Below are 18,789 nucleotides of genomic sequence, written 5' to 3'. Positions count from 1 at the left end.
ATAATCGTATGTAACTTAAAATCATAAAATAAGGAAAAATAACAACGCATGTAATACAATTTTCTCGACATTTTTTATTGCAGGCATGCATATGTACACTAAAATTTGCCTCTTTAATTTTTTTTATTTTCTCACAACTGATAACACGAAATTACATGACGTTTTGTTCATATAATATTTCGAATCTTTAATCCACAGGTGGTTAGCGTGTGGCTATGATATTAATTAGTGAAAACATCATTTTGAATGATAAACAATCATATTATAACGAAAAATTAACTTTTCTGGAAAAAAAAATTCACTATCAAATATATATATAACAAGGTATGCAACTCAAAATCACCCGAAAACGGGGTGCATCGTTTTGAACGCCATTACTTCATATATATATATATATATATATATATATATATATATATATATATATATATATATATATATATATATATATATATATATATATATATATATATATATATATATATATTTGATAGTGATTTTTTTTCAGAAAAGTTAATTTTTTGTTATAATATGATTATTTATCATTCAAAATGATGTTTTTACTAATTAATATCATAGCCACACGCTTAACACCTGTGCTTTAATCGAGTAAACATGTTTAAACAAGATTCACCAGAATCACTGAAAGAATAGGTCGCTTTCACATTTCCATGTTTTGTGCACACGTTTTAAACAGTTCAAATGGTGTGGGGTTTTTTTTGGCTCGCGTGACGTTATACATATTTTTATTTTTTATATCATTTTTTACCTAAATTACCGAAAGCAATTGGTGATAAGTTAAGCTGTGATAAATATGCAGTGTTAGTTGCGCTTTTAAAGATTATATTTTTCACTCGATTTAGAGCCCATTTCGAGCAATTGTTCAGGGTATTCACTATACATGTACACTCTGTCTGCACGAGCACGTACCCTGACAGGCTACATGTGTACGACTGTGCAATGGCGTAGCTGCCACTGAAGTCAGAAGGAGAGGCGTACAAGAGACGCCGGCAGTCCAGCCACGACACACTCGTGCTTGCAGTGGCGTCGAACACCGCGCTCCACACCTCCACCCCGCCTCTGTATACGGCCATCTTAACCTGGCAACATTCACTAAACTTTGAACATTAAACCAAAAAGTAGCAAATTGACTAACATTATACATATGATATTTACTATACTATGAGTACATATGGGCACACAGATGTGATCGTAGCGTATTTCCTACGTATTGCATCACTGAACAAGATATGTATTGATGCAAAGCATCAAAGGGCGTCGGGAATTTCAGTGTAAAAGGCACTCAATGAAGTTACATGGAACGATTTTTTTTTCTACAGTAAATATTAATATATTGGCCGATTATTTTAAACAAAATAGAAAAAGATACTGGTATAACCATTATCTATGATTTTTGTGTTATAACCCCCAAATAACCATTATCTATGATGTTGTGTTATAACCCCCAAATAACCATTATCTATGAATTTGTGTTGTAACCCCCAAATATTGCATAGTTCATTTTATTTACATTGGTTTCCTTTTTTACTGGCATCCGTGTGCAGTTTTCATTAATGGAACAGAACTGTGTAGGTTTTAAAAAATCTGCTTCATCTTGTAAGCGTAATTTCATATTTTTCTCAACTTCAAGGGGAGATGTTTCTGAACTTATTCTTACGTTGCTCATTTACGATAGGGGTTGAGTACTCATTGATATGAAAACACTGTAAAAGTTTGAAAAAAAAATTGAATGAAAACTGTAAATTGCATAAAGAAGCTGCATTTCACAATAGTTTCAAATTCAGTAAAAGATCATAATAGATTTATTGCTCCGATAGTAATCATTTTCAATAGGGTTCGAGTAATACTGATATAAAAACATTTAACAAGTTTGGAAAGATTCAGACGAAAGTTGTGAAATCTTTTAAACAAGTGGACATTTTTTATTTTCTCAAATTTAATAGAAAAACATTCTGGACTTATTGTCCCGATGTTTCTCATTTTAAATGAGGTAAAAATGCTCATTGATATGAAGACACTGTAAGTTTGGAAAAAATCTTATGAAAAATGTTGACATAATCACCTAACCAAGCAGTTTTTAACTTTTATTTTTAAATTCAAAGAGACATAATTCTGGACTTATGGTCCGATATTGCTCATATAGGGTTTGGGTTGGGTCCTCATTGATAAAAAAACAACCTGTGCAAGTTTGGGAAGAATCGGATGAAAATTTTGGACTTTGAACAAGGATTTCAACATTTCTCAAATTCTAAGGAAGATAACTATGGACGTAATGGTCGGATAATGCTAAAGGGTCCATACCACCTGGATAGTAATACGTGTCGCGCTTCGCGCTCTATATGTGGTTCTTAAAAAAACTCCGAGGAGTGCTTGACTCTAGGGAAACGGGTTGCTGGGACACAGCTCCTCCTTGATAAGCGGCTGCTTCCTTTATCGCAACTCATTGTTACAATCAATAATACGTGTCGCGCTTCGCGCTCTATATGTGGTAGGGATAGTACTTAGGGCCTATGATAGACAACCATAAAAATACATGGATAATAGATGTGTAGTTTGCATTTATTTTTTAATATAAAAACACGTGTATTTTTTATCAGATATTTAAGAAATTTTAATTAACGTTGTCACCACGCGGCATCCATTATATTTAATAAAAATGTCCACTTGTAGTAAAATGGATTTTAAAATGTCTACATCAAAACAAAAAGTTAACATAGAACACAAATAAAATAATTTGATTCTACTGGGGCTCGAACCTTGGGCCACTCACGTGTGAAGCGAGCGTGTTACCACTACACTACGGAACCGCTTGAAAATCACCTTTTAACTAACAACTTTAACATTTTAATCTGGTTGACAGTCCCTTTAACCAAAACTCGAACAGCAAAAGTCTGCGCTATTGTTAGAAAAACCACAAAATAAATATATTTTGGTTATGTTTTGTTTTTATTAGGGATGGCAACGGTTAACCGGTTATCCGTTTCTTAAGGAGGTTAACCGATTACAAAATTAATATTCGGTAACTCTTGCAATCGTGATACATCGGCTATCTCGGATTCCTCCGTAAGATAGGCCTCGTGGCTAACGGTCGCCATATTGCCTTGTATTACTACTTTACTACCCAAAAGGTTGTCAGTCTATTGTTATGAGGCTGTATACGATGCGCGTTGAACTAGCGCCAAACTTTTTACCGAAACTTTGATAATAATAGCACTATTAACGTTCATTTGTGTTGCATTTTGACCTATTATTTAAGTGATTTACTTTTCCATTATTATTTAATCACCCTATCATCCAATTTTTAAGATGAAATTACGGTGTTTACAAACCAACCAAACCGAAAGTGAAACTGGACGCATTACGTTTCGCGATGTAAACATTAAATATTTGTTCAGTTTGAGGAAGCGAATCGATAATAGACGTTGGAATATGTATGCAATACAGACTATCATTGCCGATTGTAGTACTGGCTAAAAAATACCTTTTATGACAGGTCTTGTATAGAACGTTAATCAAATAGTGACCATAAATCACTACAAATGTCTGGGTTGTTCATTAATATAATTAATGCACGTTTCTGATCTAATTGCATGTATCTAGTTGTAATTACCATGATATTGATAAAATTAAAACGTTTTTTTCATAAATTAACATTACATGTTTTATTTTTATCATTTAGGGAATATATAATTGTATCATTATCATCATTAAATATTCTGAAAATGATCTAAATTATCATGATTACTTTAAAGTAGAATTTTTAAATTTTACTCATTATTTTTAATGAATTTGCACATTTGCTTGATTCAAAATAAAATGTATTAATAAGGGTTTCAGTTGTTAGTATTAAACCATTTTTAGTTCGATTAAATTTAAAGTACTAACTACGTACATGTATGTGAAATGCTCTTGAGTTCGTTTCCTGGGCCTAGAACCAGAACTTGGGTGTCTCTCGGAGATTTCTTAAGAATGCTCCCACACTGGGGATCAAACCAGTGACCTCCAGATCATTAGGTGGACACCACATCCATTACATATCAGCGACCTTTATTTAGTAAATTACTTTAGTATTGCGAGATTATATAATATAATGTTGCTACATATTTTTGGAAAATGATTAATGTGCAGTACTAAATAAATCTAAATGCATACAATTTTAATTGTGTATATTGTGTACTAGTTACAAATTCACTTTTTACAGGTTTACTTTTAATATACATTTAAAATAAAGAAAACTTCCAGTTCAATATACATTTTATACCAATTATGACATTGACCAACACAGAAAATAATTATACGGTTGATTTTCCCAAAATTGACTGTTACAATTGGATACTGTTTTAAGCTTCACTCTACTTTGTCTGAAAATAAAAGTCCAAAATGATGTAATAGAAACATACATATTTAATTTTTAGTTTTACAAGGATATATGTATATATATATATATATATATATATATATATATATATATATATATATATATATATATATATATATATATATATATATATTATAATATCTTTTTATCGATGGTCAATCAATTTAAGTTAAACTAATATATACATACACATTATATACATGTGTATGCTTTGATTTTTTTCTATTGAAGCCAAATTAATATCCCATTAGATAGATAGATAATATCACAGCAGTATTCCTAGTTTGTCTGCAAGTACTGCAGAAATCATGGATTATTATTTTACTGAGTCGGCCTTAATCTTTATATTATAATTGTTAAAACAGATTAAGATGTGCATAATACAATTGAGGATGCATCAAGATTAAAAAATGGTACATGTATAAATTAATAAAGAATCAATAACAATCAGAAACTGTGCATTTTTTTCAGTATTGTGTGAAAGGATTTGAAGTAATTATGTGTTTTTGAAATATGATTTATGTGAATTTGAATAAATATATAAAATTTAGTGATTTTCTCAGACAAAACTGTTAATTACATACTAAAGTATTCAGAATGTATTATTGTAATATTCATTCGAATTTTTTAGTACAAAAAGCACTTTTCCCTGGCATTTATATTTATAGTAATTGCATATTTTATAATTCTGACAGCATTTATAAACTGTGTTCATGCAAGCATGAACACGGTTTCATTTTTTGAGTATTTAAACAAGAGGGCCATGATGGCCCTGTATCGCTCCACTGCTGAAAAAAAAGGCTGAAACAAATTTCTCTGCATTTGCAAATACTTAAATATAGGCCCTATTTAAGCACATGTACACTTTTGTGACCTTTTGGGCTGGGTCAAATTTAACCCCAGGGGCATAATTTGAGCAAACTTTGTAGAGGACTACTATATCTCACTACATACAAAATGTGGTAGCCCTAGGTCCTAGAGTTAAGGACAATAATATTTTTAAAGTTTTCACAAAATAAGCAAGATATAAGCGTATATAATGTTCAATTTTGTGACCTGCGGGTCAGGATCAAATTTGACCCAAAGGGCATAATTTGAACAAACTTGGTAGAGGACTATAAGATGTTACTGCATACCAAATTTGGTAGCCATAGTCCAAATGGTTTTCGACAAGAAGATTTTTAAAGATTTCACAAAATAGGCGCTTTATAAGCATTTATTCAATTTTGTGACCCCCCGGGGCAGGGTCAAAGTTGACCCCAGAGGCATTATTTGAACAAATTTGGTAGAGGTTTATTAGATGTCACTACATACCAAATTTGGTAGCCCTAGGCCCAATGGTTATGGACAACAAGAGTTTTAAAGTTTTCACAAAATAGGCCTCATATAAGCGTATGTTCAGTTTTGTGACCCCAGGCAGGGTCAAATTTGACCCAAGGGGCATAATTTGAACAAATTTGGTAGAGGACTATTAGATGTCTCTACATACGAAATTTGATAGCCCTAGGCCCAATGGTTATAGACGGGAGATTTTGAAAGTTTTCACAAAATAGGCCTTATATAAGCAAATTTTCAATTTTGTGACCCCCAGGGCAGAGTCAAATTTGACCCCAGGGGCATATTTTGAACAAATTTGAAAGAGGTTCACCCCAAGAGCATTCCTAAGAAATTTCATCAGAATTGGACCAGTAGTTTAGGAGAAGAAGATGTTTAAAGGAAAAGTTAATGCACGGACGCACGATGGACACAGGACCTATGGCCAGTGGAGCTAAAAATCAAATTAAACATTTAGTTTTGATGTAAAATCAGTTTTTATATGCAAGTGTCTATTTCACTTATAAATTAAAACAGCATATTATTCATTATTGAAAAGATTATTCCAAGCTTGATGTCAAATTTCAACTTTGCATAGTGTAGTTAATTGAACCTTGTATTGAACTGTATGGGCAGCTATATTTTTTAATTTATGTATGTTGTATTTTACAAAATGCATTATTTCTACCACAAGTAGACCATATAAGGCCTACTGCTACTAAATAGGCACTGGTATGAATTTGACACTGTTTTTGATGCTCATACAAAACTTTAATTATTACTACACTTTAGTATATTAAATATTTTCAAGTTTTTGTTAAACATTTTTTGCAAAAAAAGAGTGTCTTAATGCATTTGAAAATATACTTAAAACAAACTAAAAATGCATTTTAACATACCTTTTTCCTGGTAAAGTGTATTTGGGATGATAAAAAATACACTTAAAGAGTATTAATGCTGGAAAAATGCAGAAAAAATACATTTGTTTCTGTTAGAAGTGTGTCTTGTCTGCATTTTTAAGTGTATTAAATGCACATCAAATGCAGATAAATACAATGCCAATACTGTCACATGTATTGTAATGGACATAAAATGCACTTGTTCTTGTAATTAAATGCTTTTAAGTGAATTGAAATAATCTTTTATAACATTTTAACAATTAATAATACCTTTTTATATAAATTTTCTTTTGAAATGTGACACTTAAATGATTTTTGCACAACTAGTAAGAGATATAATTTGTGCTCATAATGCTTTATCATTACACTATATAATATCATTTGTTGTGTGAAAATTACCCGTACAATTCATGTGAAAGCTCAAGAGATCAATAGCAGCGTGCTATTCCCTGCTCCTTTTTACATGACTTGATGGTATTTAGTCCCCAATTCTACATGGCTAAGGGAAAATTAATGTGAAGATTTGACAAATAAGTCTTAACTGGGATCCAATAGGCAGACTTTCATATTACTTGTATTTGATTTAAATCATGATCTGAATTGCTCTTTGGCAAATCTTCGTTGGTCACAGTATTCAACTGAATTTTGTTCACTTTGTAGTGATTATATTTTCTATATTTATCAGACAACATCTTTCTTCAAAGTTTAACATGATTGCTTGGTTAATTTAGAAACAAGATCAATGCATCATAACATAAAATGAAAAAATGTGTAATAGTAAAAATGGCAGCAAAAAAGCACTAGATTATCTGCCTTAAATCTGAGACGATATGTTGATGAATTGGAATTTCTCATAAATAATGTGCTCCATAGTTGTATAATTGTATAGTCGCATGCATGAGTGGTGTCAATGTCACAATACCAATTAAAGCCTATAATTTACTAAAACAATTTGAAGTTTGATGTGAGTTTTTTTCAAGATCTGTTATATATAATTATATATACATGTATATATATATTGTTGAAAAGTTAACATGCAATAAGTTTACTGTAATTAAGTGACAAATAGTTTTACTGAATTGGTTGGATGCATATATGCAGATATATCATGGTTTGTGCAGAGGACAGTAGCAAAAACAAGAGCTGTCTCCGTAGGATGACATACGCCCCCGATAAACGCTTTAATAGAAGTTATGAGCATTTTTCAAAACCTAAAAGCCGACCTTAAGTTCAAGGTCAAAGGGGTCAAAATTTGTGTGTGTATGAGAAGGCCTTGTCCATATACACATGCATACCAAATATGAATGTTACATCTGAAGCGACATAGAAGTTATGAGCATTTATTCGAAACCTAAATGCAAAGTGTGACGGATAGACAGACGGACAGTGCGATCACTATATGCCCTCCTTTGGGGGCATAAAAATGTGTTTCACATTGTTTTGGTAAATTAGTAATGTAGTTAAAAGAACAGAATCATCAATTATAAAGTAATTGATTATAAAGTGTTGCTGGCATATTTTATGCATTCATCTAGCTATAAGAAGGTCCCAGTTTTATCCCCACTGGCACCGAGTGAGGGTTCTCAAAATCTTATAACAATATGAATCACTACATATAGGGTCGAGAGCCTTGTTGATATGGGGGCTAAACACCTGAAATCAAAGCAACCCAGGTTAAAGGCCGAGGCCAAATAAATAAACCAGAGGCCGCATGAGCCTGCTTTACTCTGAACAAGTATTGTTTCTTCTCAGAAAACTGGCTTAAGTGTCTTACTAAGCTTTAGACTTTGAGTTTCAGTGCAATCAATCTAAAATAAATTGGTCAAATTAAAAAATAATTTGTAAAAAATAAACATTCTGCACAAATTCAATTATTTACTTTACCTGTGTGCATGAATCATTTCAGTCTTGATGGTTAGTGAACTATGTCAAAAGCACCATATCTATGAAACACTTGTTTTTTTAATAGTGCAATGTTCCACAGAAATGATGCTGATGATTATTCTACACGATGATGAATTATTAGATATATTTCTAAATTCCATTTCCACCAACAATTCGGTTATTCCACTACCAGTTCACAAGCTTCATACACAGTTGAAAATAACACTATTTCACTCAACAACCGTGACACATGTACTCAATTTTTCAACTTTTCGCAATTAAAATTGTCTTCTACTGTTATTGTTGTTGTTGTACTTTTGAAAGTAGTTCGAAAGATGGCGACCATTAACCCAGAGATTGATTTATGAAATAAATCGTCTGCTGATCCAGAGTGTAACTCTTGCAGAAAACGCATTTTTTTGTTGAACGAAATAAATGCTCAATTCGTTAGTTTTGTTTTACTTCATTTCACTGTATTGGCTAATTCGCTAATCTGATCGCAAATTATCGGCAATTACCACCCCGTGATGCCCCCCTGTGGATATAAAAGCGATTAGAGTTGTAAACCAACGGGGTGCAGCGAATTCATGAGCAGGCACACGAGCAATTAGCACCTACTCTGCAGTGTTTTTGTTTAGCACTTTACAGTCTTTTGTGTTTCAATTATTCAAATATTGATAAATTTAAATTATAAACCGACAAATTAGGCTTGTTAATTAGCACATTTGACTGCGATATGTCCTTTTTCTAAATAGAACATCAACGTGAATATTCAGTATAAAGTCGGTCGAACTTGTTCAGATAGCACGTATTTAAAAAGTAAAGCGACAATCTATAATCATGCCTCTATCATCAGATGCCTGGAAATTTTTCAAACGGGCTGCTGACAAGAAATCAGCTACATGCATACTATGCCCAACGACACTGTCGTTGCATGGGGATACATCCAATCTCCGTAATCACATGAGATTTAAACACCCCGCTGAATTTCGATGTGAGCCATCTCCAGTAAAGCAGACATCACTGGGCTGCTATGTAAATACTCCGAAAAAGATGACTGGCTCAGAAAGCGAGTCAATTACAAGCGCTATCGTTGACATGGTGGTCAAGGACTATGTTCCTCTGTCCATAGTAGAGGCAGAGGGATTCCGGAACTTAATGAAGACTGCAACACCCAACTACAGCATGCCATCCAGGAACACCATCCGAGCGCGCATCAACAAAAGCTACGGGGATGAAAAGGCCAGTCTCGTAGAGAGACTTAAGAACATATCCGGAGCGGCGATCACAACTGACACGTGGACGGCAACATCGTGTGAAAGTTTCATCACCGTCACGCAACACCATATAACAGATGACTGGGAGATGGATGCCAACGTGCTGCTGACAAGAGCTATGCCGGAACGCCACACGGGAACTAATCTAGCCAACAGACTCAAAGAGTGTGTGTCCGAATTTGAATTGACTGGCAAAATAAACGCGTGTGTTCACGACAATGGCCGCAACATGGAAGCTGCAGGTGCCATATGTGAGGAATGGACTGACATTGGGTGTTTTGGACACACATTCCAACTGTGTATCAAACCTGTTTTTGATATACCGCATGTATCCAAGACTGTATCCAGATGCCGGAAACTAGTTGGGCATTTTAAGCACTCCACCACAGTCACCGCAGAATTTCGACGAAGACAGCCACTCCTCAATGTACCGTAGCATGAACTTGTGCAGGATGTAATCACACGTTGGAATTCAACGCAGGCAATGATAGAGAGATTGTATGAGCAGCGGCGCGTTATTATGGACATAATGCTGGACGAAAACGTCACCAAAAAGGCTGATACCGGTATGCTCTTGAAAGATGAGGAATGGGACACTATCCGTGATTTGTCAGTGTTGCTAATGCACTTTGCAGACACAACGACATACTTATGTGAAGAACGTGATGTGTCTTGCTCTGATGCATATCCTATTGTATGTTCGCTATTGAGCACTGTCCTGACACCAACTGCAGAAGAGAGCACCACGATCAAGAAGGCGAAGGAGTTATTGCGTGAGCAGCTCATTACGAGGTTTCAGCCATACTCTCAGAAAACTGCCACCTCACTGCTAATTCTAGTGTCACTCCTCGACATCCGCCACAAAACACTTGGGTTCCTTAAAAGTGACATGAAGAATGCAGCAATCGAGGCGCTAGAAAATCTTGTAGACGAACTACCCCTCAAGACGCACACAGAAAACAGTGCCCAATGTAAACCTGCCCCATCGAAACGCCGTAAGCTGGCATTCATGATTGCCAACCCTGCCAAGAAACAGACGGATGAGCTAAAGTCATACCTCCTTGAACCACAAGATGAAGAAGGCGACCCACTCGACTGGTGGAAAGCGAATGAAAATCGGTTCCTAAGAATAGCCCTAATCGCGAAGAAGATTCTTGCTATTCCCGCTACATCCGTCCCATCTGAGCGTATCTTCTCAACGGCTGGCATACTGATCAACACGCTACGAAACAGGCTAGCCGCAGATCTCGTTGACCACATCATATTTTTGAACAAGAACGTTGTGCCAGCATACAGTGACGAGTGTGAGGACATGTGAGTTATAAAGGTGGTAAAGGATTCATGTTGAAAGTGTTATATGCCTGTTGTTGTTGTTTTATCCAGAACTTTGTTCGCAATACTTGCATATTATTTTGGTGTATGCTTTCATATTCACTTCCATGCAATAAATTGTAATGACACAATTCAAATTCTGCACTAGCTTTTATTGATCGAGATGTAGAACAATAATTATGTGTAAATGACATGAAGCTAATATTACAACAAAGAAATATCACAGTTCACCGACAAGCATATACAAAATTGTTTATAAAGTCGTACGTTTTTCGGATGTTGTTTTTTATGTGGTACAAAGACAGGCGGTTAACCGGTTAACCGCTCAAATATCAAAACAGGTTAACCGGTTACGGATTTGCCTACGTTTGCCATCATTTTTTTTCGGCCGTTTCTTAGTGGAATGTAACCTTTTACAGTGCAAGGCTTTACAAAGGTCTCCAAGTTTATCATATTTCAGGGATTCGGTCGTGAACACCTATTTACGCCCTACCATTATCTCCGAAAGATTTAAACCCGAACAAAAGTTTAAAGTGTAAAACATGCCTTCGAACTACTATGATATTTTTTTAGAGAGTACAGCCCTACATGAAACGATTATTTAGTATATTGTAACCTTTTTTATTGCACAGTTCCTGTGATCAGTTATTAATTAAAAGAATTAGCTTTGCATAATTGGCAATAAATGTTGTAGTAAATGTAATAGGCACAAATGCAGTACTTATTTACACTAATTTACAAAAAAAATCACCACTATGCAAGATATTCTGACAACAAAAATATATACATTGATTTGTATAATAACTTCTCCTCCCATAAGCGAAAAAAAAACAACGTATTACATACTAGTCGCCGCACTTCAGTGCGACGCCAATAACTTATCGCATGTACCGCTCGAATGAAAGAAGTTGTCCAGTTGCCAACTACGTAGGATTTAAACGTTGTCCATGTTCCAAGCGATGACGCATTTGCGACGTCATCATTGAGGGAGCCAGGTTCGGTCCACAAGGCGTGTATGCTTGGTTTGGTCCCCAGCGACCCGCTAGCCGCCACCTTGAACACCATGCGCCACCCTTCGGTAATATATAAATTGTTCTCTAAAATTCTCCATGTAATTATTTGCTTACTTCGTAATAAAATTGTGTGTTGCTTTACACGAACATCGTATACAATAATGGCATCCATCGAAAACGGTTAAATATGTATGTAGTCACCGCTTGCAATCCGTAGGTTTGAGTAAATTATAAAACCATTTATGTAAGCGTTTATGTACCTCCTGATTGTCGCAAAGACGTCGACATTCGGAGTTAAATTATTGCAATAATTATTCTTGATAATTACTATATAACATTGTGTATGCAAATAAGCTTGAGTCAGTTAACAGTTTCACTTTATGGGACCTTTTGCACACTTTTTTTTTGTTGTAATCCGAATTTTTTAACGTGAAACTATTATAGGCATGTTAAGCAGATACAACCGCTTTACACACAACTTTTGAAATCGATACGGGTTGCCTGGCCCTCTTCATATTTAAAAAAACAAATTTTTTCTTAAAAGCTGTCTTTTCAAATTTAAAAATACTACTTTATTGCATTGTGTGCACTAGTATTATGTTGCATAATGGAAGTTTTGTTGTTTCCTTTCCTCATAAAATATATATACCCTTTTGTTATAATTTACCTTTTAAATTATTTAAGTATTGAGTTTTACATAAGTCGTAGTTCAAGTAGAGCAATTGTAACTTCTTGTTTACTGCATTAATTACACCTGCCACGGTACTTTCTTTTAAATGAATTGTAATCGAGAAATGTAATCGAAAAGCTTGCATTACATGTAATCTAGTAAAGCATGTATACACCTACAATTGTCTGATTACATTTCGCCATATTTTAATATTTTAGTTATGATGAAAAAGTTGGGTAAATCGGACAGAAAATGGATTCACCTTTTATTCAACAAATACAAATCAATAAATTTAATACCATGTTAGCTTTAAATGATTTTTATTCAACATATACGGAATGTCGTAATAAGATCGAAAACACGTTGACTGTCTACAGTTGATTTCAAAAATAAACTTACTACATCATTGCGTACAATAATGTGTTAAGCTAACCGTATAATGGTGAGTTCGACTTAAAATATTTATACATTTCTTACATTAAATGTAATTCCACAGTATTCAGTTGTAAAATGTAGTATATTTTTTGTTCATTCTTATTATTGTTTTTATCTGTTGAAATACATATATTTTTTACGCACATCAAAATATGTATCTGATTTTTTACTGTTTTCAATATCCGACCATACGCACGAGTTCAATATTTCACTAATGGTGCTCGGATAACAACTTATTTTTAACTGTGCAAATGTTTTAAACATTTTGCTTGTAATAATAGTTTTCAATCTAATATAGGTATAAAAAGCTAACCCCATATAGATTCGCACAAAACATATTTTGACCTAAATATGCCATTTAATATCGAAATAAACCCTCTGATATTATTTTGTTGCATTGATTTTTAAGGCAATGCAACTAAAAATAACTCAATAAGTTAGGTCAGTTGTAACCACATGACTGAAAACGCAGGTTTTGTTGAAGCAATAATAATTTTTGATATATTATATAATAAAGTATTAAATCATTTATATATTATATTTTGCCTTTTGATCGTTGTTGGCATCACACCTATATACATTATTTACACTACTATATCCAAGTGAAGTGTTTGTTGATGTGCATATGTGCATATCTAAGAATACTGTAAAAAGAAACATACACACATATCTAAGTAATTAAAAAAGAAACATTAACCATTTCTGTTTGCCGTAGAATTTTTTTTTTCAATTTAAATAAAAGAATAACGATAGACGCTATTGTTATACGCACCAAGTATAATTACCTAGTTGGTAGTCTATTATTATTATATCAATAAATATCATTATTAATGTGAGATTGCTCACAAACTTTGTATGTTAAAATACAGCTCTACAACTAGCATAATTTTTTGTTGGATATATAGTTCTTCACTAATTGGATAGTAAACGCTAAATATGTTGTGTGTTCATTAAATTTATAATGTTTTCCGTTCTGATGTCCCATGTTAAATATGTATGTTTACACTCACGTAGGTTAACTGCTAAACCTCTTATCTGCTTGGTCCGCTTTTATGAAGCCAGACTGGATTGCGCAGTGACCATCTGAGTACAGATCCAACTGAATGTATGCAATAATGTTCTGCTAGACAATCAGGATTAAATCACTTCGTGTTTGCAAAAATGTTCTAATAGATAGTCAGCACGACACATGACTCTTACCGTGCAAAAACACAGCCATCACGTCTGCATACTGAAAATGCGCTGAAAAAGAATAGACTCAATAAACTTAACTATTACATGTGTGTATTACGCCCGTAAAATTAATTGTTTTGCATCGTGGGCATAAAATAAGCAAAATTCTCTGTACATAACAATGGATTGCTTCCCACAATAGCCATAGTCGATAAATGAACGGACAGTCATAAATATCGTGCGTTGACAAATGTGCGTGATATTCAAGCCGTGCATAATCAGGATTAGTTTGGTATGACGCAATAGGTTTGATAGTCAATCGACACTTTTAGTAAAGGAACGAGGACATTAATGGCACTATGAGCTCCCTTAATTATGATAAAGATGAACACGGACATCTCGTCGTACTAATTTGATTCAACATTTGACTTAAAGAGAGCTCACAAACAGGCGGGGAAAACAAAAAAATAGTTGATCAAACCCCTTTTCCCAATTTTCCATAAGTACAACACACACATGTTAAACTATCAGCATTTACAATCATCGTAATGTTAAGTAACCACACACATCACAGATTTAACTATCTCAAAACACATAACCCGTTCTAGTAAGTTACTGCAACTAAAACAGTACTGATATATACCGGGACTTGTGGCCGCTGTTCCGGTGTTGTACAGGAAGTACGGCTTTTTCTTGACGGTGTTCACATCCCAGGAGCAGGAGCCGTTGTTCCGAGGCTCCTTAACGAGCATCCAGCCCAGCTGCTTCTCCGCGCCGCAACCCTCTCCGGCCGCCACTCTCTGTATTTGCCAGTTCCGATAGCCATCGCTGTGGGAAGAAAAGAGCAGGCGTTGGGAAGAAAAGAGCAGGCGTAAGTGAGGACAGACGGCCGTGTGTGTGACAAAAGAATCCTGTATAGAGCGGGCGTTTGTAAGGACAGATGATCGTGTATGAGACAATATACCCCTGTATAGAGCGGGCGGTTGTAACGACAGGTGATTGATCGTGTATGAGACAAAAGAACCCTGCATAGAGCGGGCGTATGTAAGGACAGATGATCGAGTATGAGACAAGATACTCATGCATAGAGCGGGAATCTGAAATGACAGATGATCGTGTGAGAGACAGAATACCCTTTTTAGAGCAGGCGTATGTAAGGACAGCTGGTCGTGTGAGAGACAAGATACCCCTGTATAGAGCAGGCGTATGTAAGGACAGTTGGTCGTGTATGAGACAAAAGAACCCTGTATAGAGCGGGCGTATTTAAGGAGAGACGACCGTGTATGAGACAAGATACCCCTGTATAGAGCGGGAATCGGTAAGAACAGCTGATCGTGTGAGAGACAAGATACCCCTGTATAGAGCAGGCGTATGTACGAACAGATGGTCGTGAATAGCAGGCGTATGTAAGGACAGATGGTCGTGTGAGAGACAAGATACCCATGTATAGAGCAGGCCTATGCACGAACAGATGGTCGTGCATAGCAGGCGTATGTAAGGACAGATGGTCGTGTGAGAGACAAGATACCCCTGTGTAGAGCTGGCGTATGTAAGAACAGATGGTCGTGTGAGAGACAAGATACCCCTGTATAGAGCAGGCGTGTGTAAGGACAGATGGTCGTGTGAGAGACAAGATACCCCTGTAGAGAGCACGCGTATGTAAGAACCTATGGTCGTGTGAAAGACAAGATACCCCTGTATAGAGCAGGCGTATGTACGAACAGATGGTCGTGTATAGCAGGCGTATGTAAGGACAGCTGGTCGTGTGAGAGACAAGATACCCATGTATAGAGCAGGCGTATGTACGAACAGATGGTCGTGTATAGCAGGCGTATGTAAGGACAGATGGTCGTGTGAGAGACAAGATACCCCTGTATAGAACAGGCGTGTGTAAGGACAGATGGTCGTGTGCGAGACAAGATACCCCTGTATAGAGCACGCGTATGTAAGAACCTATGGTCGTGTGAGAGACAAGATACCCCTGTATAGAGCAGGCGTGTGTAAGGACAGATGGTCGTGTGCGAGACAAGATACCCCTGTATAGAGCAGGCGTATGTAAGAACAGATGGTCGTGTGAGAAACAAGATACCCCTGTGTAGAGCAGGCGTATGTAAGGACAGATGGTCGTGTGAGAAACAAGATACCCCTGTATAGAGCAGGCGTATGTAAGGACAGATAGTCGTGTATAGCAGGCGTATGTAAGGACAGATGGTCGTGTATAGCAGGCGCATGTTAGGACAGATGGTCGTGTGAGAGACAGAATACCCTTTTATAGAGCAGGCGTTTGTAAGAACAGATGGTCGTGTTTGAGGCGGGATAACCCTCTATAGAAAAAGCGTATGTCAGGACAGATGGTCGTGTATGAGACAACTCACTCCTCTATACAGCAGGTGTATGTAGGGACAGGCGGTCGTGTAAGGGCAAAATATCACTCTGTGTTGTGTATTTCGAAGATTATGAGGTCCTTTTAGAGACAGAGGCTACATTATGTGTGGATCCTGAGTGTGCCCCAGCACTTCTACCTAATGAACTTACTAGACTCACGAAAGATGGGACGAATTTTAAAATAAAGCTGCAATTTCAACAATTTTGGTGTGGTCTTGTGTTGTGTGTGTGTGTGAGGGGGGGGGGGGGGCAGGCGTATGTAAGGACAAACGGCCGTGTGTGGGGCAATATACCCCTCTATAGAACAGGCTTCAAGGGCTGTGGATGCTGTTAAAGCCTGTCCGTAGCTGCTGTAGAGGATCTTGTCTCCGCTGAACCAGGACAGCGAGCTGGAGGAACGCCCAGAGAACACCACGTAAGCCTTCTCCACGCCTGTGTTCAGCATTGAAAACTTCACCTGCAGACGTCAATACACAGTGCCAGCTTCATACTCTAAAATTCGTCGACTGCACACATATGTGTATGTGTACTACACGATGTGTACTACACGGTGTGTACTACACGTACACATGATCACCCCACTCTGTCAACTACTAATATATACGCATGTTCAGTGTGACACAAGACCTTATCTACTACAGTTCAGTGCGACACTAGACCTTCCCCACTAATGTTCAGAGCGACACTAGACCTTATCTACTTAAGTTTAATGTGACACTAGACCTTATCTACTAAAGTTTAGTGTGACACTAGACCTTATCTACTACAGTTCAGTGCGACACTAGACCTTATCTACTATAGTTCAGCGCGACACTAGACCTTCCCCACTTATGATCAGAGCGACACTAGACCTTATCTACTAAAGTTCAGTGTGACACTAGACCTTCCCCACTAATGTTCAGATCTACACTAGACCTTATCTACTAAAGTTCAGTGTGACACTAGACCTTATCTACTAAAGTTCAGTGCGACTCTAGACCTTATCTACTACAGTTCAGTGTGACACTTAACATTATCTACTACTGTTCAGGGCGACACTAGACCTTCTCCACAACAGTTCGGCGCGACACTAGACCTTCTTTACTACAGATCAGTGCCACACTAGATCTTCTTTACTACAGTTCAATGCGACGCTAGACCTTCTGTACTATAGTTCAGTGCGACACTAGATCTTCTCCACTACTGTTCAGTGCGACACAATACCTTATCTACAACAGTTCAGTGCGACACAATACCTTATCTACTACAGTTCAGTGCGACACTAGAACTTATCTACTACAGTTCACTGCGACACTAGACCTTCTCCACTACAGTTGGATGCGACACTAGACCATCTATACTACAGTTCATTGCGATACCTGATCTTCTCTTCTACAGTTCAATGCGACTTTAGATCTTATATACTACAAATCAGTGCGACACAAGACCTTCTTCACAACAGTTCAGGGCGACACTAGACGTTATCTACTACAGTTCAGTGCGACACAAGACCTTCTCCACAACAGTTCAGTGCGACACTAGACCTTATCTACTACTGTTCAGTGCGACACTTGACCTTCTCTACTACAGTTCAATGCGACACTAGACCTTCCCCAATAATGTTCAGAGCGACACTAGACCTTCTACACTACAGTTCAGCGCGACACTGGACCTACTCTACTACAGTTCAGTGCGACACTAGACCTTTTCCCCTACAGTTCAGTGCGACACTAGACCTTATCTACTACAATTTAGTGCGGTACTAGACCTTCTCCACAACAGTTGCGTACGACAATAGACCTTATTTTCTACAGTTCAGTGCTACACTAGACGTTCTCTACTTCAGTTCAGTGCGATACTTGACCTTATCTATTACAGTTCGGTGCGACACTAGACCTTCTCGACAACAGTTTAGTGCGACTCTAGACGCTCTCTTCTACAGTTCAGTTCGACAATAGACCTTATCTACTGCATACACGTGTTTCTTCATATACATTTTATCACCTCTTACAAGGTGTTTATAGCATAC

General features: G+C 36.4%; 1 protein-coding gene across 1 annotated transcript in view; it reads right to left on the bottom strand.

The window, feature by feature from the left end:
• The window catches only part of LOC127872466 (SCO-spondin-like), a 64,985-nt gene that overhangs the window by 33,814 nt on the left and 12,382 nt on the right, over window positions 1–18,789 (bottom strand). Inside the window, exons 9-13 of the mRNA XM_052415800.1 lie at window positions 17,053–17,238; window positions 15,040–15,853; window positions 14,424–14,465; window positions 11,997–12,178; window positions 931–1,100 (exon numbers count right to left, since the gene is read on the bottom strand). Of these exons, the coding sequence (XP_052271760.1) occupies window positions 931–1,100; window positions 11,997–12,178; window positions 14,424–14,465; window positions 15,040–15,853; window positions 17,053–17,238 (1,394 nt within the window). The remainder of the gene's footprint in view (window positions 1–930; window positions 1,101–11,996; window positions 12,179–14,423; window positions 14,466–15,039; window positions 15,854–17,052; window positions 17,239–18,789) is intronic.

Source organism: Dreissena polymorpha, chromosome 3 (assembly GCF_020536995.1).
Source record: "Dreissena polymorpha isolate Duluth1 chromosome 3, UMN_Dpol_1.0, whole genome shotgun sequence".
In the NCBI taxonomy this organism is placed as follows: domain Eukaryota; kingdom Metazoa; phylum Mollusca; class Bivalvia; order Myida; family Dreissenidae; genus Dreissena; species Dreissena polymorpha.
Note: the sequence above shows the minus strand (reverse complement) of the source record. Positions and strands in the feature narration are given on the sequence as shown.